Source organism: Juglans regia, chromosome 16 (genome assembly GCF_001411555.2).
Source record: "Juglans regia cultivar Chandler chromosome 16, Walnut 2.0, whole genome shotgun sequence".
Lineage (NCBI taxonomy): Eukaryota > Viridiplantae > Streptophyta > Magnoliopsida > Fagales > Juglandaceae > Juglans > Juglans regia.
The window spans coordinates 23,952,359-23,972,707 of record NC_049916.1 but is presented as its reverse complement, the minus strand read 5'-3'; the positions used below and the strand labels follow the sequence as shown (position 1 = coordinate 23,972,707).

At 36.4% G+C, this 20,349-nt stretch overlaps 2 protein-coding genes across 4 annotated transcripts; one reads left to right on the top strand and one right to left on the bottom strand.

The window, feature by feature from the left end:
• Window positions 1-2,398: 2,398 nt before the first annotated feature.
• On the top strand, window positions 2,399-14,291 carry LOC109006608. Its single transcript, XM_018985945.2, has 16 exons — window positions 2,399-2,617; window positions 3,135-3,272; window positions 3,361-3,442; window positions 4,283-4,359; window positions 4,678-4,778; window positions 5,506-5,635; window positions 5,961-6,077; window positions 6,162-6,247; window positions 7,110-7,176; window positions 7,449-7,527; window positions 7,732-7,823; window positions 8,288-8,431; window positions 12,857-13,133; window positions 13,247-13,542; window positions 13,676-13,816; window positions 13,950-14,291. The coding sequence occupies exons 1-16, from the start codon at window positions 2,513-2,515 to the stop codon at window positions 14,067-14,069; spliced, it is 2,052 nt and encodes a 683-aa protein (XP_018841490.1). The 5' UTR covers window positions 2,399-2,512; the 3' UTR covers window positions 14,070-14,291.
• A 2,508-nt stretch (window positions 14,292-16,799) lies between these two features.
• On the bottom strand, window positions 16,800-19,855 carry LOC109006607. 3 transcript variants are annotated; one of them, XM_018985943.2, is made up of 5 exons: window positions 19,668-19,855; window positions 19,293-19,412; window positions 18,681-18,828; window positions 18,062-18,333; window positions 16,800-17,914 (listed from the first exon to the last, which is right to left on the bottom strand). In XM_018985943.2, the coding sequence occupies exons 3-5, from the start codon at window positions 18,802-18,804 to the stop codon at window positions 17,105-17,107; spliced, it is 1,206 nt and encodes a 401-aa protein (XP_018841488.1). In that variant the 5' UTR covers window positions 18,805-18,828; window positions 19,293-19,412; window positions 19,668-19,855; the 3' UTR covers window positions 16,800-17,104. The 3 variants fall into 3 exon arrangements, with proteins under 3 accessions (XP_018841488.1, XP_018841489.1, XP_018841487.1); XM_018985944.2 differs by lacking the exon at window positions 19,293-19,412 and having other exon boundaries at window positions 19,668-19,831; XM_018985942.2 differs by lacking the exon at window positions 19,668-19,855 and having other exon boundaries at window positions 19,293-19,605.
• Between the last annotated feature and the right edge of the window lie 494 nt (window positions 19,856-20,349).

Sequence of the window (20,349 nt, the reverse complement as noted above, 5' to 3'; positions counted from 1 at the left end):
CCAGTATCCTCGTTCCAAAAACCATCGCCCGTAGCATTGACAAATCCTTTATGAGATTTTGGTGGGGTTTTGACCCCAAAAAATCTCAAAATTTCACTGCTAAATCTTGGAATTCCATTTGTAAACCTAAATCAATGGGAGTGTTAGGCATGAGGCTCACTTCAAATTTTAATAAGTCTCTTCTGTTCAAACTAAGTTGGTCTCTTCTTAATAAAGGAGACAAGCATTTGGAAAACGGTTATTTCAAACAAATATCTGAATAATAACTCTTGGTTAGATGCTCAAATAAAAAGCATGGAAAGGGCTGGCAAAATAAAGAGAGTTCCTTACCTCTAGCGTATGCCATCAGATTAATAATGGAGCAAATACTCTTATATGGAAGGACTCTTGGATCCCCTCTCTATCTCCACCCCTCCCCATTCCATTTTCTCCAGATATTTACAAAGACCTTATCCTAAGAATCTCTGAGTTAACACTCGAAGAGCCAAAAAGATGGAATACTCTTCTGGTTCAAGCCCTATTGAGGAAACAACCAAAGAAATTGAAAAAATTCCCCTTGCCCATTATAATTTTCATAATCTGAGGGACAGTGTAAAGTGGCTCCATCACTCAAGTGGGAATTTCTCCGTTAAGTCTGCCTATGCTACCCTAACTATTCAAATCCATAGTCAAGGCAATGATCAACATTCTCAAACTTTGAAGAGTGTGTGATCCCTGCACATTCAGGACCATCTTAAGCTCTTTACTTAGAAGGTGCTAAACAATATTCTTCCCACTTGGTCCTTATTAAAACAGTGTATCTCATTTAGCGAGGACCAAATCCTTTGTCCAATCTGTCATTCTTCTGAGAAAACAGTCTCTCATCTCTTTCTAACTTGTCCATACTAAAAAATACTCTGGAGGCAATCGTTGTGGCCCTTAGACATTGAGAACATTGTAGGGCAGGATATCTCTAATTGGATATTGGCTATTTTGGAAGCAATCACTAAGTTGCATATTCCTCCTCATGAATTCCAAAATTTTCAAACTTTTGCTATTCTAGCAATGGGTAGTCTTTGGTTCTATAGAAATCAAATTACACATAGATCTCAATCAATTCCTATAAATCAGTTTGTGGGAAAGGTCCTTAGGCTTTACCAAGAACATAGCAGGGCTTGGGAAATGAAGAACAATATTGAAAGTCTCATGTGGAATCTCCCTCCCAAAGGTCAGGTCTCAGGCCACATTTGGTTACATAATACAGATGAGATGCTTTCATCTCATCTATACAGATGAGATGCTTTCATCTCATCTGTACTATACATTAGTTTTTACTATCCAAACATACTATACTTCATCTCTAAATTTTAAAAACATCCACTTAAATAAGCAGTAATGAACAGTGAATACTGACAGTGAATAGTGTGTGAACTGTGCACTTTTCGGTCCTCTAATCAATAGTGGGACCTACACCTTTTTCAAATCTCAAAAATTAAAAACTATCTCATCTCATCTTATTATCCAAACATATATATTTTTTTACAAACTATTTCATCTCATCTTAACTCAAAAATTTTATTATTATTCAAAATATCTCATCTCATCTCATCTCATCTAAGTTACGTAACCAAACGGGACCTCATTTTCTTTTGATATAGCAGTTCGACAGTCATGTAGTACGACAAATGAAGTGTGTAGGGATCATTCAGGAAAATTTGTTGGATGTGTAACTGAATTTACAAGAATTGCAACTCAAATTGTGGAGAGGCACTAGCAGTTTTCATAGGAATCCATTTTGTAGCAGGAAAAGAACGGAAGAACATTGTTATGAAGGTGACTCCCAAGTGATGATTTTAGCCCTGAAAAATCCTTGCCAAAACTCAGATTGGATCATAGAAGGCTTGATAAGAGATTTAAGAACATTGCTTAACAACTTTGAAAACTGGAAATTAGTCAATATTTATCTGGCTTAGAATCGATGTGCGTAATTTATTGCACAATGGACATTCTCAAACTTAGAATTTGGAGATATACGTAGAATGAAAATATCATAATGTCTATTAAATTTCTACAGTGAAAAGGGCCTACCCAATTACTATATTAATTAGATTTCAGTTTGTATCTCTCTTATTGTACTATGGATTCCTTGAATAATGAAAGTTTTATCAGTTTCGAAGGAAAAAAAAAAGAAAAAGAAAAAGAAAACGTTTTAATTAATTATTTTATTTGATGCCCTTCATTCGCGCAAAGACAAAAAAACGTAAATGCAGAGGATTGTGTCCTCATCGAATATTCGAATACGACGTTATTGGTGGGCATCTGGAAAGTAGGTCGATGAGCACCAGCCAGTCAACTACTGCCACCTTGCCAAATATCCTCCCTCCGAGATTCAATTAGTTTCGGCGTCCCTCGACCGAGTGTCTGAAGTGTGTCCATCTTCTTTCTGCGGAACAAGAAATCAACTCGATACTAGTAACTACCTTTCTCACGGGTCGGTCAGAGCAACCAAACTTTCGGCGATCCATCCCGGTAAATGGGCGATTACGAGCCGGTACCGGACTTCGAACAGCAACCCCATACCGACAGGAGAACCACACGTATCGCCTCCCTCGATGTCTTTCGCGGCCTCTGTGTCTTCGTGAGCTGCATCAAATTTTTGCTAACATTTTTTGTTTGAAAAAAGTTCTGATTTTCTCACTCGCTTCGTTATTTTTGAAGTTTACGTTCGAGTAAAATTGTTTCTTTCTCTGTTTTGCTTCAGTTGACGTGTTTTTTCTTTAGTGGTCAACGCCATTTTGGCTGAATATGCAAGCCTCTGTTTTCTTCTTGAGAAAATGCTGGGGAAGGGATTAATCAGTTATTTATTTATTTTTATACATTTAAAATTATAGATGCTTCACAAGGATCTCGGGAGTCAGAAACGAAATATACTCGGGCTCAGCTAAAGCCTTTTGAGTAATTTAAGCAACTAGAAATATGAACAAAATGGAATTTCCTTTAATTTACGTTATAAAGTTCTTAATTTATTGGATCAGAACGTGAAATAGAGCCATGGCAATAATGGATTTTTTGGAGTGGATAGCATAAGCAATCGTGTTTAAATTTGTGATTTGTTCAGTGATTAGTGAATGCTACTTTGCTTACTTTTTTTCCAGCTCATGATGCTAGTTGATTATGCCGGGTCGATTTTTCCAATAATTTCTCATTCCCCGTGGGATGGGATTCATTTGGCTGATTTTGTGATGCCTTTCTTTCTATTCGTTGCTGGGGTTTCTCCTGCTCTTGTGTACAAGGTATTGATAGAATTTCCTACCAATAAAGTGAATTTTCTTTTCTATTCATTCTGTTTAATCATAGTTTGTTTTCCATTTGCAATTTCAGAAAGTACCCAACAGAGTAGAGGCTACAGGGAAGGCAGTGGGTAGGGCAGTGAAGCTTTTTCTTCTGGGTGTTGTTCTTCAAGGTAAAGTTTCTTGGTAATTTCCAGAGTAAACAATTTCGCTCACATATTGTGCTTACGTAAACTTGCATTATTAATGGGGTGTCCTGAGTCCTAAAGACGACCTTTTTGGAGGGGAGGAGGGTTGAACTAACAGATTTTTTTATCGGTAAATTGTGGTTCTTTTTTTTTGACACCTAGTGTCTGAAAACAAAGTCCTGACTACAGAGTGCACAGGCCCTTTATAAGGAGTTTTCCACAAACTTCGGATAATTCAAGGGAAAGTTCTCCCAGTTTGATGGCCCTCAATTATTTGCAATCAAGAAAATTCGAACCTTCAACTTGGAAGGAGCATTCCACCAAGATCAAATCCTGTACGACTTGAGCCAAGTAGTGTATTTTAAGCCCTTTTGGGCACCAAGACACTTTAGAGCACCAAGACCCTTTAGAGCATACTAGTTCTGGAAAGCGAAGGCTAAAGAACCTACTACAGGGGTTTAAACATCGTTAGTGACTTGAATAGTGAATTGAATCGCAATGACGGGTTTATATCCTTCTCTATCTCAACGGTCCTTTGGCTGGTGTGCATATGGTTGGAATTGTGTCATGCTTTTGTTCTTGTTCTATTGATTATAGGAAAATGCTATGTTGACTTCCTAAATGTACTGCTTAAAGTTAATACTAGTACATTTGTGTGTTTTCTTTTAAAAAAGAAAACACACACACACAAATGCACTAACAGTAACTTTGAGTGGTTCGTTTGGGAGAGCAGAGTAGCAACCCCATGATTATATGATGTCATTATAGATGTAAACTACTTTTGTCATTTCCTTATTTTTGGGTGTAAGAGTCACTTCATTTCAGGTGGTTATTTGCATGGAGTAAATTCCTTGACATTTGGCGTTGACGTCGAAAAAATAAGGTGGATGGGCATTTTGCAGGTGTGGTATAGTACGATTCAATCTTTTTATCCTCTTTTCGTGCCAAAATGTTTGGAAGAGGACCATTGTCATGTGTAGCATTTGATCATTCCAAATTAAAGAAAGTGGTTAATTCTCAAAAGTTTTTACTTGCAAATTAACAACTAATGTTTACTTTTGGCTTTTTACAAGGACAAGTGACCCATCACTTGGGTAGGCCACATAAGCCCCTAGCTTAATGGCTGCTGCTTAGGCAGAGTGATTGGCAGTAGAATTAGTTTCATGAAATCATCTCTTTATTTCATTCCCTTGTTCTAAACTCGCCACCATTTACACCAGAGGATATCTATTGGATATATTGTTGCGGCTTTATGTGAGATCTGGCTTACATTTAGAACATGGAGGGAAGAAGGTTTTTTCAAGGGTTACTACTGGCACTGGTAAGGTCTTAATTTCAGGGATTTTGTTATATATTACAAGTTTGAAGGGTTACTAACACATTATATTTGATAATCCCCAGTTTTCAGTGTTCAACAATCAGTTCTATTTCTTGATACCTGCCTAGATTATGTTTTTTCCGCCCATCCTTTTATACGTTGATGGAGGGACCATTGTATGGTGCAAATTTTAGAAGTATCGGGCTACCTGCCAAGCACAAGTCTGGGTATTTTGAGTCTTGAGAAGGATTCCTTCATGCAAAAATAAGGAAGGGTAGGATTGTATCCAAGTTACCCTTGGCCTTCGCAGGATCCACTTAAAGTACCTGGACAATGATTCTTTTATTGGTTGATAAGCTCACTGGATCGTTCTCCCAAAATTTATAGGAAAAACAAATGATGAATATACATGTAGGAGATAGCTGACTTCATTAGTGGTTTAAACAAAGAAAACTATATCAGAGTCATTAACATGATATTAAATCCAAGTTTCCATTTACAGCATGGCTTTACATTACTTGTACAAAGGGAGAAGTATTCCAACTGTAACCCAGTATTCCAACTGTAACCCTTACTCCAAAAAACTGAATTACCCAATTTGGTAATCCAGTGTTAAAATATCTAGATTTATCACATATTTAACTCCTTTGATTTTTATCTGGTTACTGAAATATTATTTCCTCATTTGGTCTGATATCTATGGGCACAGAATTATATTTCTTAAATGTAGGTGTATTGCGTTTTCACTGTCAGCTGTATACTTGCTGCTATCATATGGTCTATACGTTCCAAACTGGCAATTCACAGTACCTTCCTCAGACTCTTCTTTGCCACCATCAAATGATAGCAATGTTTACATGGTGAGGGCACACTCAGTAGTTGGCACATTTCCTTTCATTATTCTACATTCTTCCTGTACACGGTTCAATTTCCTTATCCTGCTTTATGATATTGCTACACCTGTATAAAGGTGTGGTTTAGTGCTTAGGGATTCAATTCATGTCAGGAATCTGTGCACGTGCGTGCATGCACTTGTTTTCTTATATTTAGTTCAGCCAATAAGCCAAGTAGTTAATATGTAGTAGTTCAATTCCTGCCCAGTTATTATATAAGTACAAGTTCTTGTTAAAAGTTCGTTACTTGATTTACCCAATTCATGGACACATTCTGGTTTATTCGTTGTAGGTAAAATGTGCTGTGAGAGGTGATCTTGGACCTGCCTGTAATTCTGCTGGAATGATCGACCGTTATATTCTAGGGATTGACCATCTATATAAGAAACCTGTTTACAGAAACTTGAAGGTATTTGTAAGATAAAGTTACTTATCATTTTGGTGCTTGTCTATACCATGCAGCACATCAATGAGTGACAGTTCCAATTTACAGGAGTGCAAAATATCTGCCAATGGTCAAGTTTCAAAGAGTTCACCTCCATGGTGTCATGCTCCTTTTGATCCTGAAGGTATCTTAAGGTGGCCTACTAATTCTTCTTCGTTGCCATACTTCATTCACAAGGTTCCTTCCACGTTTTGTTTGGCTCACTTCAAGTTCATACAAAACCATCTCGATTCATCTGGGTTCCTGTTAAGCAGATTATTATTCTTTCCATCGTTAGTCTGTGCTGTCTCACATCATAACTAACAGAAGTTCTGTTTTTTATTGGTACAAAAGGTAGTTGGAATGAAATGAAGGAAGAGTTGGACATTTTAGTGGAGAATTCAATGGGCTTATTTCAAAAACTTAAAGAATACTCCACTCAGAATATATGACGAAATAAATGGACCCAGATGAAGGCTCAAGTTTAAAGAACAAATTGTTTGAGTGATCCATTGGCTCAAGATAGTCTAGTGGATAAAATCAGTTGAAAGGGAGCTGTGGAAGAAGAGGTCTTCTTATCATGCTTAGATTACATGATATAAATATCATCCGTTGTCATTACTTCCACATTCATTCTTTGGCCCAGCCATCCCAGATGACTCCTGAGTTTTCTCCCTAAAAAAACAAAAGTAAATTAGCAGCATTTGCTTGATGTAACATACCCTCATTCTATGACCAACACATTTTTAATTTCTCACTCTTGATTGAACATAGGTAATTAATATGATTCCTCTATATTTTCTTATTCTTACTAATATTAACCACACTTTCTTCAACTCGCAATCCAATTCAAAAACACAAATCTGAATCAGTGAAAAGTGAAAACAGATTTGGTTCACGGCACAAAATTAGTTGCATGCCTTTTATAATGGCAAGTTTCTATTTTGCATTTATAATTGCTCTTCTCTTCATCCAGCTTTCGTTAGATATTAATTCATGAATGTTACATGTTGGCAGCTCCTTAACAGCAGCTGTGACTTGCATTTTTGGACTTCAATATGGACACGTTCTTGCTAACCTACAGGTGATATATTTGTGCACACTTGACAGCCATTTAATAGTGGGATCTTGAACTCATATTTAGTGGTGGAACTCATTATAACCTAAAAGATCATGAAACTGTTGAGGTTAAATATTACAACATTATCCTATACATCTCAACCTTGGATATCACAAAAGAGTATTGTTAACCAACTTTTCGCTTTCTTGTTTGCAGGTTGATCAAATCTAAGTAGTTTTGAGTTTTTTTGGTCTATGGCTGTTGACTAAATATGATAATATACAATTATTTTTCAGGACCACAAGGGGCGCCTAAAGAACTGGTCCTTGTTTTCAACTTCTATGTTTGTCCTTGGACTTCTCCTTGCCTTCACTGGTAGGCACTTCAATGTGTAATAATCTTAGCTTTAATTCCGGCCAGTATCCCATGCAGTTACTAGGCTGAGATCAATTCATGCAACCTAATCATTGTGACAACGAATATGATTCTTCTAGCAATTCTATATGTTGGGTTTTAATTTTAGGTATTCTTGGATATACCATGATACTGAAAATCCTTTTCTTTTTCTTTTTGTGTCAGGCATCCCTCTAAATAAATCTCTGTATACGGTCAGTTATATGCTGATTACTTCTGCATCTGCGGGGATCACATTTTGTGCTTTATATTTATTGGTAAGTTTTGGGGTCAATCCTTGCTCTTTGAAGGGTGACCATATGTGGACATAATTTTGATGTTGAACTTCCTTCTGAATTTTCCTTCCTTGGGAGAGAAACTTGACGGTATTAGCTGTAAAATTCACTGACTTCCACATCTAAGGTTTGGAACTAACTTCCTGATCTTCACCGACCATCCCACTTCCTGGATATTACGCCCAAAATCAAGGTTTTAAACTTCTGTGAAGAAGGCTTAAGCCAAGAGATCAGAGGTTAATGACTCTGTCATTTACTTTCACAGCTTCTGATTTTATCTCGAACAATACTCTTTTGAATATGCAAAATCTGAATTATTCCATCATTCCTGCAACATAAATTTGGTTCTTGTCAGTATAGATTTAACCAGTCCATGAGTTACCTTCCTAAGCTATTAAGGATTTTAGAAGAACCTAAGAAACCTAACATTACAAACTGTTCTGCAGGTAGATGTTTATGGTTACAGACGGTTGACATGTGTGTTGGAGTGGATGGGAAAGCATTCTTTGAGTATCTTTGTCCTCATAGCTTCTAACTTAGCTATCATTGCAATTCAAGGATTCTACTGGACTGTTCCTGATAATAATATTGTGAGTATTTAAACTAGGCAGAAACTTCTTACTTGAAAGCCCATTGTACTCATTAAAGTCCAAAAACCAGTAATACCATGCTTTTGTTGCTGCATTTGTCTTCGTTTACAGGTTCACTGGATCATATCGCGTGTTGTGCACACAGGCATCCAGTTCCTCTCTATCGGCTAAACCTTGGGATCTCCATCCTTGATCAGATATTGTGATGTCCATCTTAATTTCCATTCCTGGCGTTACTATTCTTGATGGTTAAAATCCTTTTGATGGTTTCCAGTGTGACCTTTATAACCATAGAGGTATAATAAAGAGGGTAGAAAGAAGAGAGCTTTCGTTGTTGTAGCTAACCTAACCTTTGCTGTAGACTGCTGTAAACATCATATGAATAAAATCTCCTTGTATCCAATCGTTTTGCTTTCCTCGTCGACATAATTCCGTTAAGATAGTAATCTGTTTAGTCTAATTATATTTAGAACTGAACCTGTAAGATGAAATAGGCTTTCCAATCTCTTTAGAAATGGTATCCATGGAACTACTTGTTGCAGACCTGAATCAGTATGTTCATGAACATAATGATATATAAAAGTGATAGCCTGTTTAGTATGTTGTGGTACCAAGACAGATACTAAACTCTTAAGAACTAGTACATGCCAATGCAGCAAGAACATGGTGGTGCACAATGATGCTGCGTTTTTATATGCACAAACCTTCTCATATGAGCTGTCTACTTATGTTCCATAATTGTGAAAAATTAAAACTCACTCACATGTGAACTGTGCTCTCTTCCATTTAGAGATAAACAAGCTTGCAATTCGAACAAACTCAACACACTTTTTAATCATTGTCTTTCTTTCTTGTGAATTTATCCCTATCTTATTTATTATAAGAGCTTCTTTTTTAATAAAAAGATAATAAATCTATTTTTTTATTGCGTAATTAATAATTTTGCTAGAGTTTTCCCCTTTCCAGTTTCCAAACAAAGTTTGTAGCGAAGGAGATGAAAATATGAGTAATGTTAGATACAAGTCTAAGTTGTGTAAGTCTTGCACAAATTCTTTGAAATAAAAGAGGACTTCATTAAAAAAAGTAATTTTTTTTTTTTTTTTTGTTTTATACTTTGTTTTGGTATGATCTATTGTTTTAAATGAACTGTGGTACAAATCATTTCTTTAAAAATATATACCAAAAGAAGTATGTACTTTTTTTCCAAAAGAAGTATGGGCCCTCTTGGGCCCAAACGGACTGGTAGGTTATGCTTACGCATGGGTGCTAAAACTAAAAGCATCATTAAATTGAAAAACGACGGGGTCCCTTTTATGAAACGCGTAAAGCCCGCTTGGGCCCAGCAGTTAAGAGTGCCCGCAAGGGGGACCACATTCGCTCCTGGCCACAGAAACATATTACCGTTGGCCGTTCAAAACTTAAAAGCTCACCGGTCCGTTCTCTCTCATCCCATTTCTCTCAACGGTTGAAAGATCTTTGCCGTTTTGAGGGACATTATGAATTTATGTGGATGTGGACAGATGGTAAACACATTTACAAAATCATGGGTTAACACTGACGAATAATGATGGTCCACCAACTCCTGGACGAATAATGATGGGCTAACACTTGTATCTTGCAAAACTCATTGGAAGGGATTTAAGAGTTTTGCAAATTTGAATACTATTTTACTATTAATATTGTTATTTTTATATTTTAAATTTAAATTAATATTATTTTCAATAAAATTTATTTTCTGACGAATCATATTGAATGAATGCGCATATTAATGCACATAATCACTTACAATTAAATTTTTCTGAGATTTAATCCCCTCCCCTTTTGTGCCTATTGAACGTATCATGGGTTTAAATCCATGCCTAGCATTAACAATGACCTAGTTAAATAGTAATGTAAGTCCATAATTTGATTATATTTGTCAAAAAGCTTATACATTAGATTAGCTAAAAGTCTAAAACTAACATTTGAGCTACAGTAAATCTTAGCTCCTTTCCAAACTTGGCGAGTTACTGTTCACCTTTAAAATGTATATTTTATTATTTCATCTACCTCCCATCTCTTTCACTCATTCTTTATCTTTCTTTGTCCCATTTCCCTCGTTTTCCTTTTATTCATCCTGAAACGTGCAAAACACAAGAGATAGAGACCTATTATTGCTTCGATCGTCCACGCCTCGTCTTCCAGCCCAAACGGTAATATCTCTTTCCCACTCCTCTCTCCTTCTTCTCTTTGTAGGCTTTCATCTCCCTCTTCTCTTTCTATTTTATCTCATTTCCTCTTCCCCGAGTGATTGAATCACCTGTGTGTTTTACTTTACAAGGACCATTCATTTGTTGAACCCCTTTCCTTGCCAGTGAATCGTCATCCAGAATGTTGCATATTCCTCCACAAATCTGTCATAAATCTGTCATAAGAAAATCTCAATTTGGTATTTTTACAAACTGTTTTGCGATTTTGATTTTGCCGTGTGTTTTGTTTTACATGGATTTTGATGAACACTCTGTTTCGATGCTCATCAGGTTTCTATTTACACTCTACTTTGATGTGGAATTTATTCTTTTATTGAGTTGGATTTTCTTTTATTGACTGCATTTTACCCACTAGAGCTTGGGAAGGCAATTTTTTTGGAATGACAGTTTTAAAACAGTAGTTGGATGTTCCAATTTCCTTACCAGTATTTGCAGGAAGATTTTAATTTCTTGGAAAATTGGGTTTCTGGTACTATCGGTTTCTTTGTTTTGTTTGCAGGAAGATTTTTTTTATTCTAGTACTATTGGCTTCTTCTGGTTTTGAGGCACTTCCTGTTTAGTTTTTGTGAATGTTAAATTTGTATCACATTGATGTACTTTTCTGAATTTATTTGATGCTTATCAACGGAATTATGTTGAGTGAGAGATGCTGAATGAGGTTGGCTACCCATAGAGAAGAGAAGAGAAGAAACAAATTTTTTTTTTTTCCAGGGAGGGGTTCTGTACGAGTGAGGGATTTAAGTGAGGGATTTTTTTTGGAGCCTTTTTGGTCATTTTTTGAGATGAAGTACATCTAATACGAGCAATATTTGTTACTTCATATGGTTTATACAAGATTTGGTTCTGCTCATTTTATTACAATATATTTACAATGTTCATCAGGTTATTCTAATTGACTCTTTAACATGTAAACTCTTATTTTTATTTTTCACTTTAATTTTTCCTTTCTCATTCATGGGATCCAGCAGGAAGTGCCTCAAAACAAGGAGAGGAAGATTTTTTTTTTTTTGCTCGTCCCTTTAACAACATTTCTATTCTATAGGAGTGTCTCAATATTGCCACTCTCTTCAACAGCATGATCAATCCATTTTATCAGTTGAAGTATACTCTTGAAAACTTAGATATTCTCTCAAGAAATATATTCATTTTATAAGTTTATCAAGTATAGCGTTATTGGGTTTCTTTTTTTTTTTTTTTGGGTTTCTTAAACAAACCAACAATGTATATTCTTAATGTTTTGGCTAGGATCACATGTCATAAGTTTTCTCCAAATGGGAAGGGATTTAAAAGAAAGCCCACATGCAGCTCTACTTTCTTAAAGTTAACCTTAACAAAGGCTCGTGTTAGGAACCTAGAGTCTGGAATCTCAAAAGTGAAGAAAAGTAATTGGGAGTTGAAATGAGTTGAGATAGATTGTGAATAATAATGAGATTTATGAGTTAAAATTATTGAATAATAATAAATAATAATAAGATGAATTGAGATGAATTATAAATATAAATGAAGATAGGGACAACAGATAACCGTTGTAGGCGTGGCACACATGTATCAGGATAGGGACAACAGATAACCGTTGTAGGCGTGGCTTTGGTTGGATGCCAGGCTGACGCGACCCTGAGCCCTACCCATGAGCCACTCACACCTCCTCAAACAAACATATATGATTAGCCCTTCACATGGCCTCGCTGTACACCCCGGTCCCATCTCTAATCCCTAATCGGCAGGTTTGGGTTGGGAAGAAAATTTGATGTTTTATTTAAAAGTTTAAAATATTATATTTTAATATTTTTATTGTGTTAAAATTTAAAAAAATTAAATTATTTATTATATTTTATATAAAAATTTTAAAAAAATATAATAATGGGATAAGATAGATGAAAATTTTGCATCTATCCCATCCCAAACCTCTCTACTGTCGTTCCCATTTCCAATTTTCCAGCAATTTTTAAGACCTGATTTTATTCCACAAATGCCCTTTGCTTATCCATAAAATGCAGTTTAAATGAACCATTTCACTATGCTTAGCTCTGTCCGTTCTCTACACTCTCATCACCTCATCCTTCTCTCTCACTAACAAAGTTTTGAGAAACAGCGACCGACTAGCTCACGTCCTTCACAGAGCAAGAGAGGAAAAGACCACAAGTGCTCTTTGTTTGGGCCGTGAAAGATGTCGAAGGAAGTAAGCGAAGAGGGGCATAGTCACCAACATGGCAAGGACTACGTAGATCCTCCACCCGCACCACTCATTGACTTGGCCGAGCTAAAGCTCTGGTCTTTCTACCGCGCTCTCATCGCCGAGTTTATCGCTACTCTCCTCTTCCTCTATATCACCGTTGCCACCGTCATTGGGTACAAGAAGTCCGGACCCTGTGACGGCGTCGGTCTTCTGGGTATCGCTTGGGCCTTTGGCGGCATGATCTTCGTCCTCGTCTACTGCACCGCCGGTATCTCTGGTAATACTCTCTCACTACCCTTGAAAGATCCCTCATTTTTGTCACCACCCTTTTGGTTTCTTCGAAGTAATTTGTTGATGGGTGTTGTGTTTTCTTGGTATATGTTCATGCAGGTGGGCATATCAACCCGGCTGTGACATTCGGGCTGTTCTTGGCCAGGAAGGTGTCGCTGATCAGGGCTGTGGTGTACATGGTGGCACAGTGCTTGGGAGCTATATGTGGTGTTGGGTTGGTTAAGGCTTTCATGAAGCACGACTACAACACACTTGGTGGTGGAACCAACTCTGTGGCTCAAGGGTACAGCAAGGGCACAGCTTTGGGTGCTGAGATCATTGGTACCTTTGTGCTGGTCTACACCGTTTTCTCAGCCACTGACCCAAAGAGAAGCGCACGTGACTCACACGTGCCTGTATGTAACCCCTTCGTCTTCTTGTCATTTTTGTTACCATTTTTTGACTATATATATGGTGGGTATGAAGATTAATATTGTTTGGCTTGTACGTGTACGAGTTTACGATCATGTTTTTCTATGTCGTGTGCAGGTGTTGGCTCCACTCCCTATAGGGTTCGCTGTGTTCATTGTGCACTTGGCTACCATTCCCATCACTGGTACTGGTATTAACCCAGCTAGGAGCTTTGGTGCTGCTGTTATCTACGACAACGATAAAGTCTGGGATGAGCACGTATGAACTTCTCCATGAATTTGCTTTTAGTTCATGCATACGTCAATGTTGTGCTTTATAGCCTTTTCTTTTTCTGGTTTTTTTGTCTGAATTATTAACAAGCTAGTGGGTATGTGATGGTTTGGGCATGCAGTGGATTTTCTGGGTTGGTCCGTTTGTGGGAGCACTGGCCGCAGCAGCATACCACCAGTACATCTTGAGAGCAGCGGCTATCAAAGCTTTGGGGTCCTTCCGCAGCAACCCCACCAACTAAGCAACCAAAACAACCTTCGAAAAGGAGCTTTATTTTTTAAATGTCCCATTTCTCTTTCTCCCCTATTTGTTTGTTTGCGTGTATGCGAGAATGTTCATGATGATCATGACCTTTCTTCTTTTTCTTGTTTTATTTATAAATCTTTGTTGTTAGCATTAATGTAATTGTACGTTGATTGTTTAAAACAGTGGTACTGCTCTGCTTTTTTAATCCCTTTAATCAGTACTGTGTAATCCTCTTCTCGAGTGATTATTTTAGTCCTTAATTTCCCAGAAAAACAAACATATCGGAGTTGGAAAAAAATTAACTACACGTTTGTTACTTCGGCCATCATTTTAATAAAATACAAAGTACGGTGATGTCCAGTCTGCCAAGAAATTCGGTGAGACGTTGAGTTGAAGCGAGACCTTTGAAGAAGAAGGCTAGGTGAATTAGAGTTTATTGTAGGGTGAGGATTGAGTTTTGATGGCCTTAGATTCCCTATATTCATGCCACGTGTTAGAACCAAGAGCACCTAATCTAAGTATGGTATTTAAAAGATGATGCTATGCTTGCTTCTTGTTGTGGGGTTGAGTACCAGCTTTCTCACCACCCTCTCTGGAAAGGTCCCTTTGACATTCTGGCATGCATCACAAGGTTTGTCCGCCCAATAGGAGTTGGAGAACAGCTCTGATGTAGCCACGTGTCAAGGGACCATAGGATCGCATGCATGGCATCACATGGGTGGGGTGGAGGGTAGGTACGTACGTCCTCAAAGGCAGTAACAAATTAATTAAAGCTAAAAGAAAATAAAAAGAGAAAGGAAGAGACTTTTCATAATGTATTTTAGATCTACTTTTTTTTTTAACACATAGATGGATTAAGATAGAACCGAATCATCGTCATATATATCCAACGGTTCATTTCTTTGAACTCTGGTCTCAAAGAGTCAAATGGTCAAAATTCAGGCTGACAGTGGTCCCCATACGTGGCTCTTTTCACGAGGCCGGGATGCGTGTAAATTAGCTATGTGCTTCAAAATTGTTACTGATCAGGGCGCTTCTTATTTCTTAATTAATTTGCACTTCAATTTTTCTCATATCTGCCAAAACAATCAAAGGCTATCCTACCCATCATTCAACTTTGCCTTTAGGCTTTAAAGCCACTTGTGCTTGTCGCCTTTGGTAGTAGCTTCACGAGGCTTCACGAGGGGGTAAAGAGAAATACTTTTATTATAAAATAAATTTATAAATTGATTTGATTTGATATAATTTATTAATTTTTAAATTTAACATATTATAATTATCTAAATTTATAAATTTATTTTTATAAAATTTTTTATAATTATAAATAATATTTATTTTTTTATTATAAAATAAATCTAACTTATCGTACGAAACTATATTTATCAATCATGAGTCGCCGTTAATACATGCTTACTTTCATTAGAATCTAGCATTTGATTTAACTGTCGGAAATTAAACGACCAGACCTCACAGCTTGTTGGAATGTTCAACATGAGGAACTAATACAAATCTAAAACTTCATTCAGAGAAGGATTTATTCCATAGTCCCCACCAATTCTTATAATTCTGATCTGGCAGTAGATTAGGAAAAAGAAGAGTGTGAACTCAAAGCTAGACCTCTGAATTAACCGACAGGATTATTTGAAGGGTAATATTTAAGATTAATTATTAGTTGAGTTTGGAGGAGATAGAAATATCATGTCTAGTAGTTGCAACGTGATTAGTCAATCCACTAGCAAAGACAACTTTTGAGTTGTCTTGTCGGTACTAAAGTTACTGTTTATATAGTCGTACTTATTAAATAGTTTTACAATATTACGTTGGAAAGGATATTTTGTAATATGATTATGATTTTATACTAGCGATTATATATTCTTTTTTAAATAATTGTTGCAACTCATTTGCCAATAATTTCGTTAAAAAGATTTTAATCTTATAATCAAATCTTATAATTTAAATAATATGTTCTTAGCAAGATTTACGAGTAGAATTTACTAAAAGGAATATCCACTATAAGAAGAATGGCTTTTTGCGGCATAAAAAATCGTCGAAAAAAATACTAAATAAAGCACAACAATATGGTTTTTTGCGTCCACTAAAATCGCCGCTAGAGGGACGGCAATAGTTAATACTACGTCTCAAAGCTATTTATTGTGTTGAAGGTTAGGACAGGGGGTTGGGCGAAAAATAGGAGGGAAAAAAAAATGTAAAAGGATTTTCCACCATTTTGGTTTTAACAGTTGCTTTTTACAGCAGTATAATATCGATGTAAATAATTAAATAATTGCCACAAATATTTAAATACTACATATACCACTTAGTGGAAAATTAATGCCATTCGTAAGAGAAATCAAGGTGTCAGAACTATATTTTTTCCATCCAAATTATTTGTGACGATAATTTTAATTTGATTGCAAAAAATTATTTTTAACGACGTATTTTTACTCGTCGGAAATAAAATGATGGGAATGCATAAAATTAAAAAATTGACTTTTTACGATCAAATTAAAATTCTCACAAAAAAATTAGTTGAAAAAAACAAATTTTCTTGTAGTGGATTTTACGATGACCAAAAAAGGCCACAAAAACTTGAAATTTTGCATGACACCATTTGCGATGAAATTTAATGTCGAGTTTAATTTCGCTGCAAGTGATATTTTTAGCGTCAATTTGAGTGTTGACGAAAACATTTTGAACACAAAAAGCCATGTTTCTTGTAGTGATCCAATAATACAATCAAGGACTAGATATTATTTTCACTAAATAATAGACTACTAGTTGTATAAATTCACTAGACTTAAATCTTAACAGTTAGGAAAACTGAAATCAAAGAAAATGTGGTTATAAAACCACATGGTCCTAAGCACAAGGCTGCTAACATAACGTACGTGCAAAAACAAAACAAACAAACCAACCCTAACTAGTTTATATATACAGCATGCAAAATATTATGGACCAATCCTTAGCTGTTCTATGGCTTCCCTCGTACAACATGAGGAAATGAAACCTTTTAAATTCTTCAAGGTTGCATCACAAGAGTTCATCTAACAAGGATGATCTGCCGTGAGAATTTTCCACCTTGGTCCTGATAGACAATATGTTCCCATTCAACTGGGAAATTTTAAGCTCAAGCTCACTCAAGCGAGCTCTGGTTTTAGCTACTTGTTTCTTGGCAATGTCAACCTCTTTTTCTTTAAGAGACAGATCTTCCATTCGAGATGCTAGTTCTTTCCTCGTCATTTCCAAATCGCGATCAAAGTTGGCCTTCGCTGCCTCGATGGATCGATGCTGACTAATGAGTTCAATGTCTGCTGTGATCTCATCGATTCTGTGTCGCAGCCAACTGATATCAATTTGAGAAGACTCCACATCCTTGAGAATAGCTAAGAGTTCTTTCAGTTTGGCTTTGGTCAGGTGAATAATTGAACTGGATTGTAATTCCTTAACCACAAAGCACAAACACTCCAAATAATAAGAGCGCAAGGACATTGATTCTAATTGACAGCTTGCAGCTATGTCTCCATACTTGTTAAAGATTGACTGCAGAATGGAAGCCAAGCTTTCTTTTAAATGATATCTTCCAACCGACACACGGGAATCAGAAATTACAGATTGGACCTCTCCCTCCTGGCTGCCTTCTAAAGCATCAGAAATATCAAAGAAACTAAAGCTCATGGATTCAGCAGCTGAACCATTACCATGTTCTTCCATGTCATCAACAACTGGATTAGGGACAGCATAAGGTGAAGCATAGAGCTTTTCATCCTCTTCCTGATTGTTTGGTCTTTCCCCATAAATGTGGGTACTATTTTTCTTTGGATAATCAATGGGACTATCAGGCTGTCAATGAAAGAAAGAAAGAGTCAAATAGATAGAAAAACAGAGGATTCATAATAGCATGTGTGCTGATCATCAAAAGGGAAAAAGGAAAGAAGTTAAGAAAGAACATTTGTGTACGTGGGTGTGGGTTAGAGAAAGTGTATGCACCAATATCAGAATTCCAGATTTAGGCACCAAGTGAGAGGATGAGACTAGGCTCTTGTTGAGAGAAGGATTCTGGGTACGAGTTTCCTTAGCATGAGCCCAAGGATGAGGAAAATCTTCAGTAATTTCTGATTCCACCTTTCTCTTAGAAGCAAAATCAGAAGGGTATACTGTGTTCTGAAAAGGTATATTGTCATGTGCTTGTGGGGACTTTGGCTCGGAACCTTCCTTCTTTCTCCTGCCAAAACTTCTGGAAACATTAAGGAGGATGGAACCTGCAATTCCAATAAAAAGAAAAAGAAAAAATCGACACGGCGAATTAATAAAATTATTGTATTGTCATCGACAAGTGGGGATTTAATGTAGTATTCAAATATCTGATTTAATGAAAATATTTAACATGTTGAGTCATGTAATTTAACATGATATCAAAGCAGATATTTTTCATGTATTAGCAATTCAAAAACTGATAAGCCCACTAAATTAAAATCTAATCAATCCTTCCCAAGGATAACTAAAACACAAGGCATGAGTATCATCAGGAAAGCTAGCCAAAGCAGCAGTTGCCAAACTACAGAAGTGCATCTACAAAACTAACAGCAAATCTGGTATAAACAGTTACCTGATTTCTTCTTGTTCTTGAAGGCTTGGCCTTGAACAATCTTTTTACGACAAGATTCGGTGCATTCATGGAAGGGATTTGATGCGTTAACGCAATCTGGAAGTACATTTCCTTTGACAGCCATCTCTTTGTTTAGCCCTCGGAGGTCCTGCAAACCAAGAATCAGATAAAAACCAGGTTAATTTGAAGAAATTTTCCCAGCCAACGGAACATTAAATTGAAATTCCCATTTTCTTTTTCTTTTTTCTTCCAATTTTCAAATGAAAAAACATATTGAAAGCTGCTCCTCATATCCTCATATAAAATGAAGACATTCATACGAAATAATATTTTATCAAATAAAAAGGAATAATATTTTATCACTGGTTATAAAATTAATTATAAAATAATTATATTCGAATATTATTATACATAAAACTACGTCGCGTTGGAAGGAAACCGTACGGAATATCTATTAAAAAAAGCTCAAACAAAACCCCCAACTCAAACCAAGGTACTTCGAATTACTGTACAAGGACTCATAAGCATTGATCAGCATAAAAATCACTGATAATGTTAATAACTTGACAGAAAAAATGTTATGAAGATTAAAGTTTTGGGATCCGTACATACCCAGAATTTTCTTAAAGCTCTGTACGGCTGTTGGGAGCTTGTTTGGAAAGAAAATCAATCACTCTAGTTGTTGAATCCACCTTTTCTCGGCAAACAAACAAAGTATGACTGTTGGAGAATCTACAAAATAGTAAAATACAGACCCACTTGTCAATTACCAGACGGCAGAGACTATTTCCTTCACAAACAAAATACACCCAAGAAAAAAAGTTGATGGAGCTCCAACGCCAAAAGAGCAAAGGATTAGAGACCGAAGCTAAAAAGGTATTATATATATATATATATATATAAAGAATTAAAAAAGCAACGGAACAGAAGGTTCAGTTTGCTAGAGAGAGAGAGAGAGAAGCAGAGGACATAATGCAAGAGGCAAACCTTTATAAATCGAATTAGAATAGCAGAAGTGAATTATTGACGTATTTGACGTCGCAGTTTTGCTTGACAAAGTTACAGTCCGTTCTCATCAAAGATTGACGATGTTTTATGGACAGACGCAAAGCTGAAAGGATGGACAAGTTTCATGAACGATATTTCTAAGAGGTTTGACTTCGAAAACCTGTGATAATTACAGGGTGGTGTTAAAGACAGCAAGCTTTATAATTCTTGGCGTGTAGCAAGTGGAAGAGAATCCATACCATCATGGACCAGATTTCGTGCATTAAATTTCTGTGTGGACATTGGTCTCCCATTTATTGGATCGGGCCAGCAACATCAACGGTGCTCTGTTTCCGGGCATTCAAGCGGACTACAATTACAGTTGGGAAAAGAAAATGAAAACGAAATAAATTAATTTAGACATCATCCCTTAGGTCATATATATTTTTCTGTGAAATTAAATAAGAAGTTGAGGAGACATGATCGGGGATGGGATGGGAGTGTCTCTGGGTGTGATCTAATGCATGGTAAAGAAGAAATCAGAACGGCAGATGGCAGATGTGTAATAAGATGCAATTAATAGAACCTTCTTGCATGCACTTTGAAAGATAGATCCTATCAAATATTAATTAATTGCATAATTTGATCGAAGCGACAAAGACATGCACAACCACCTGGTCAA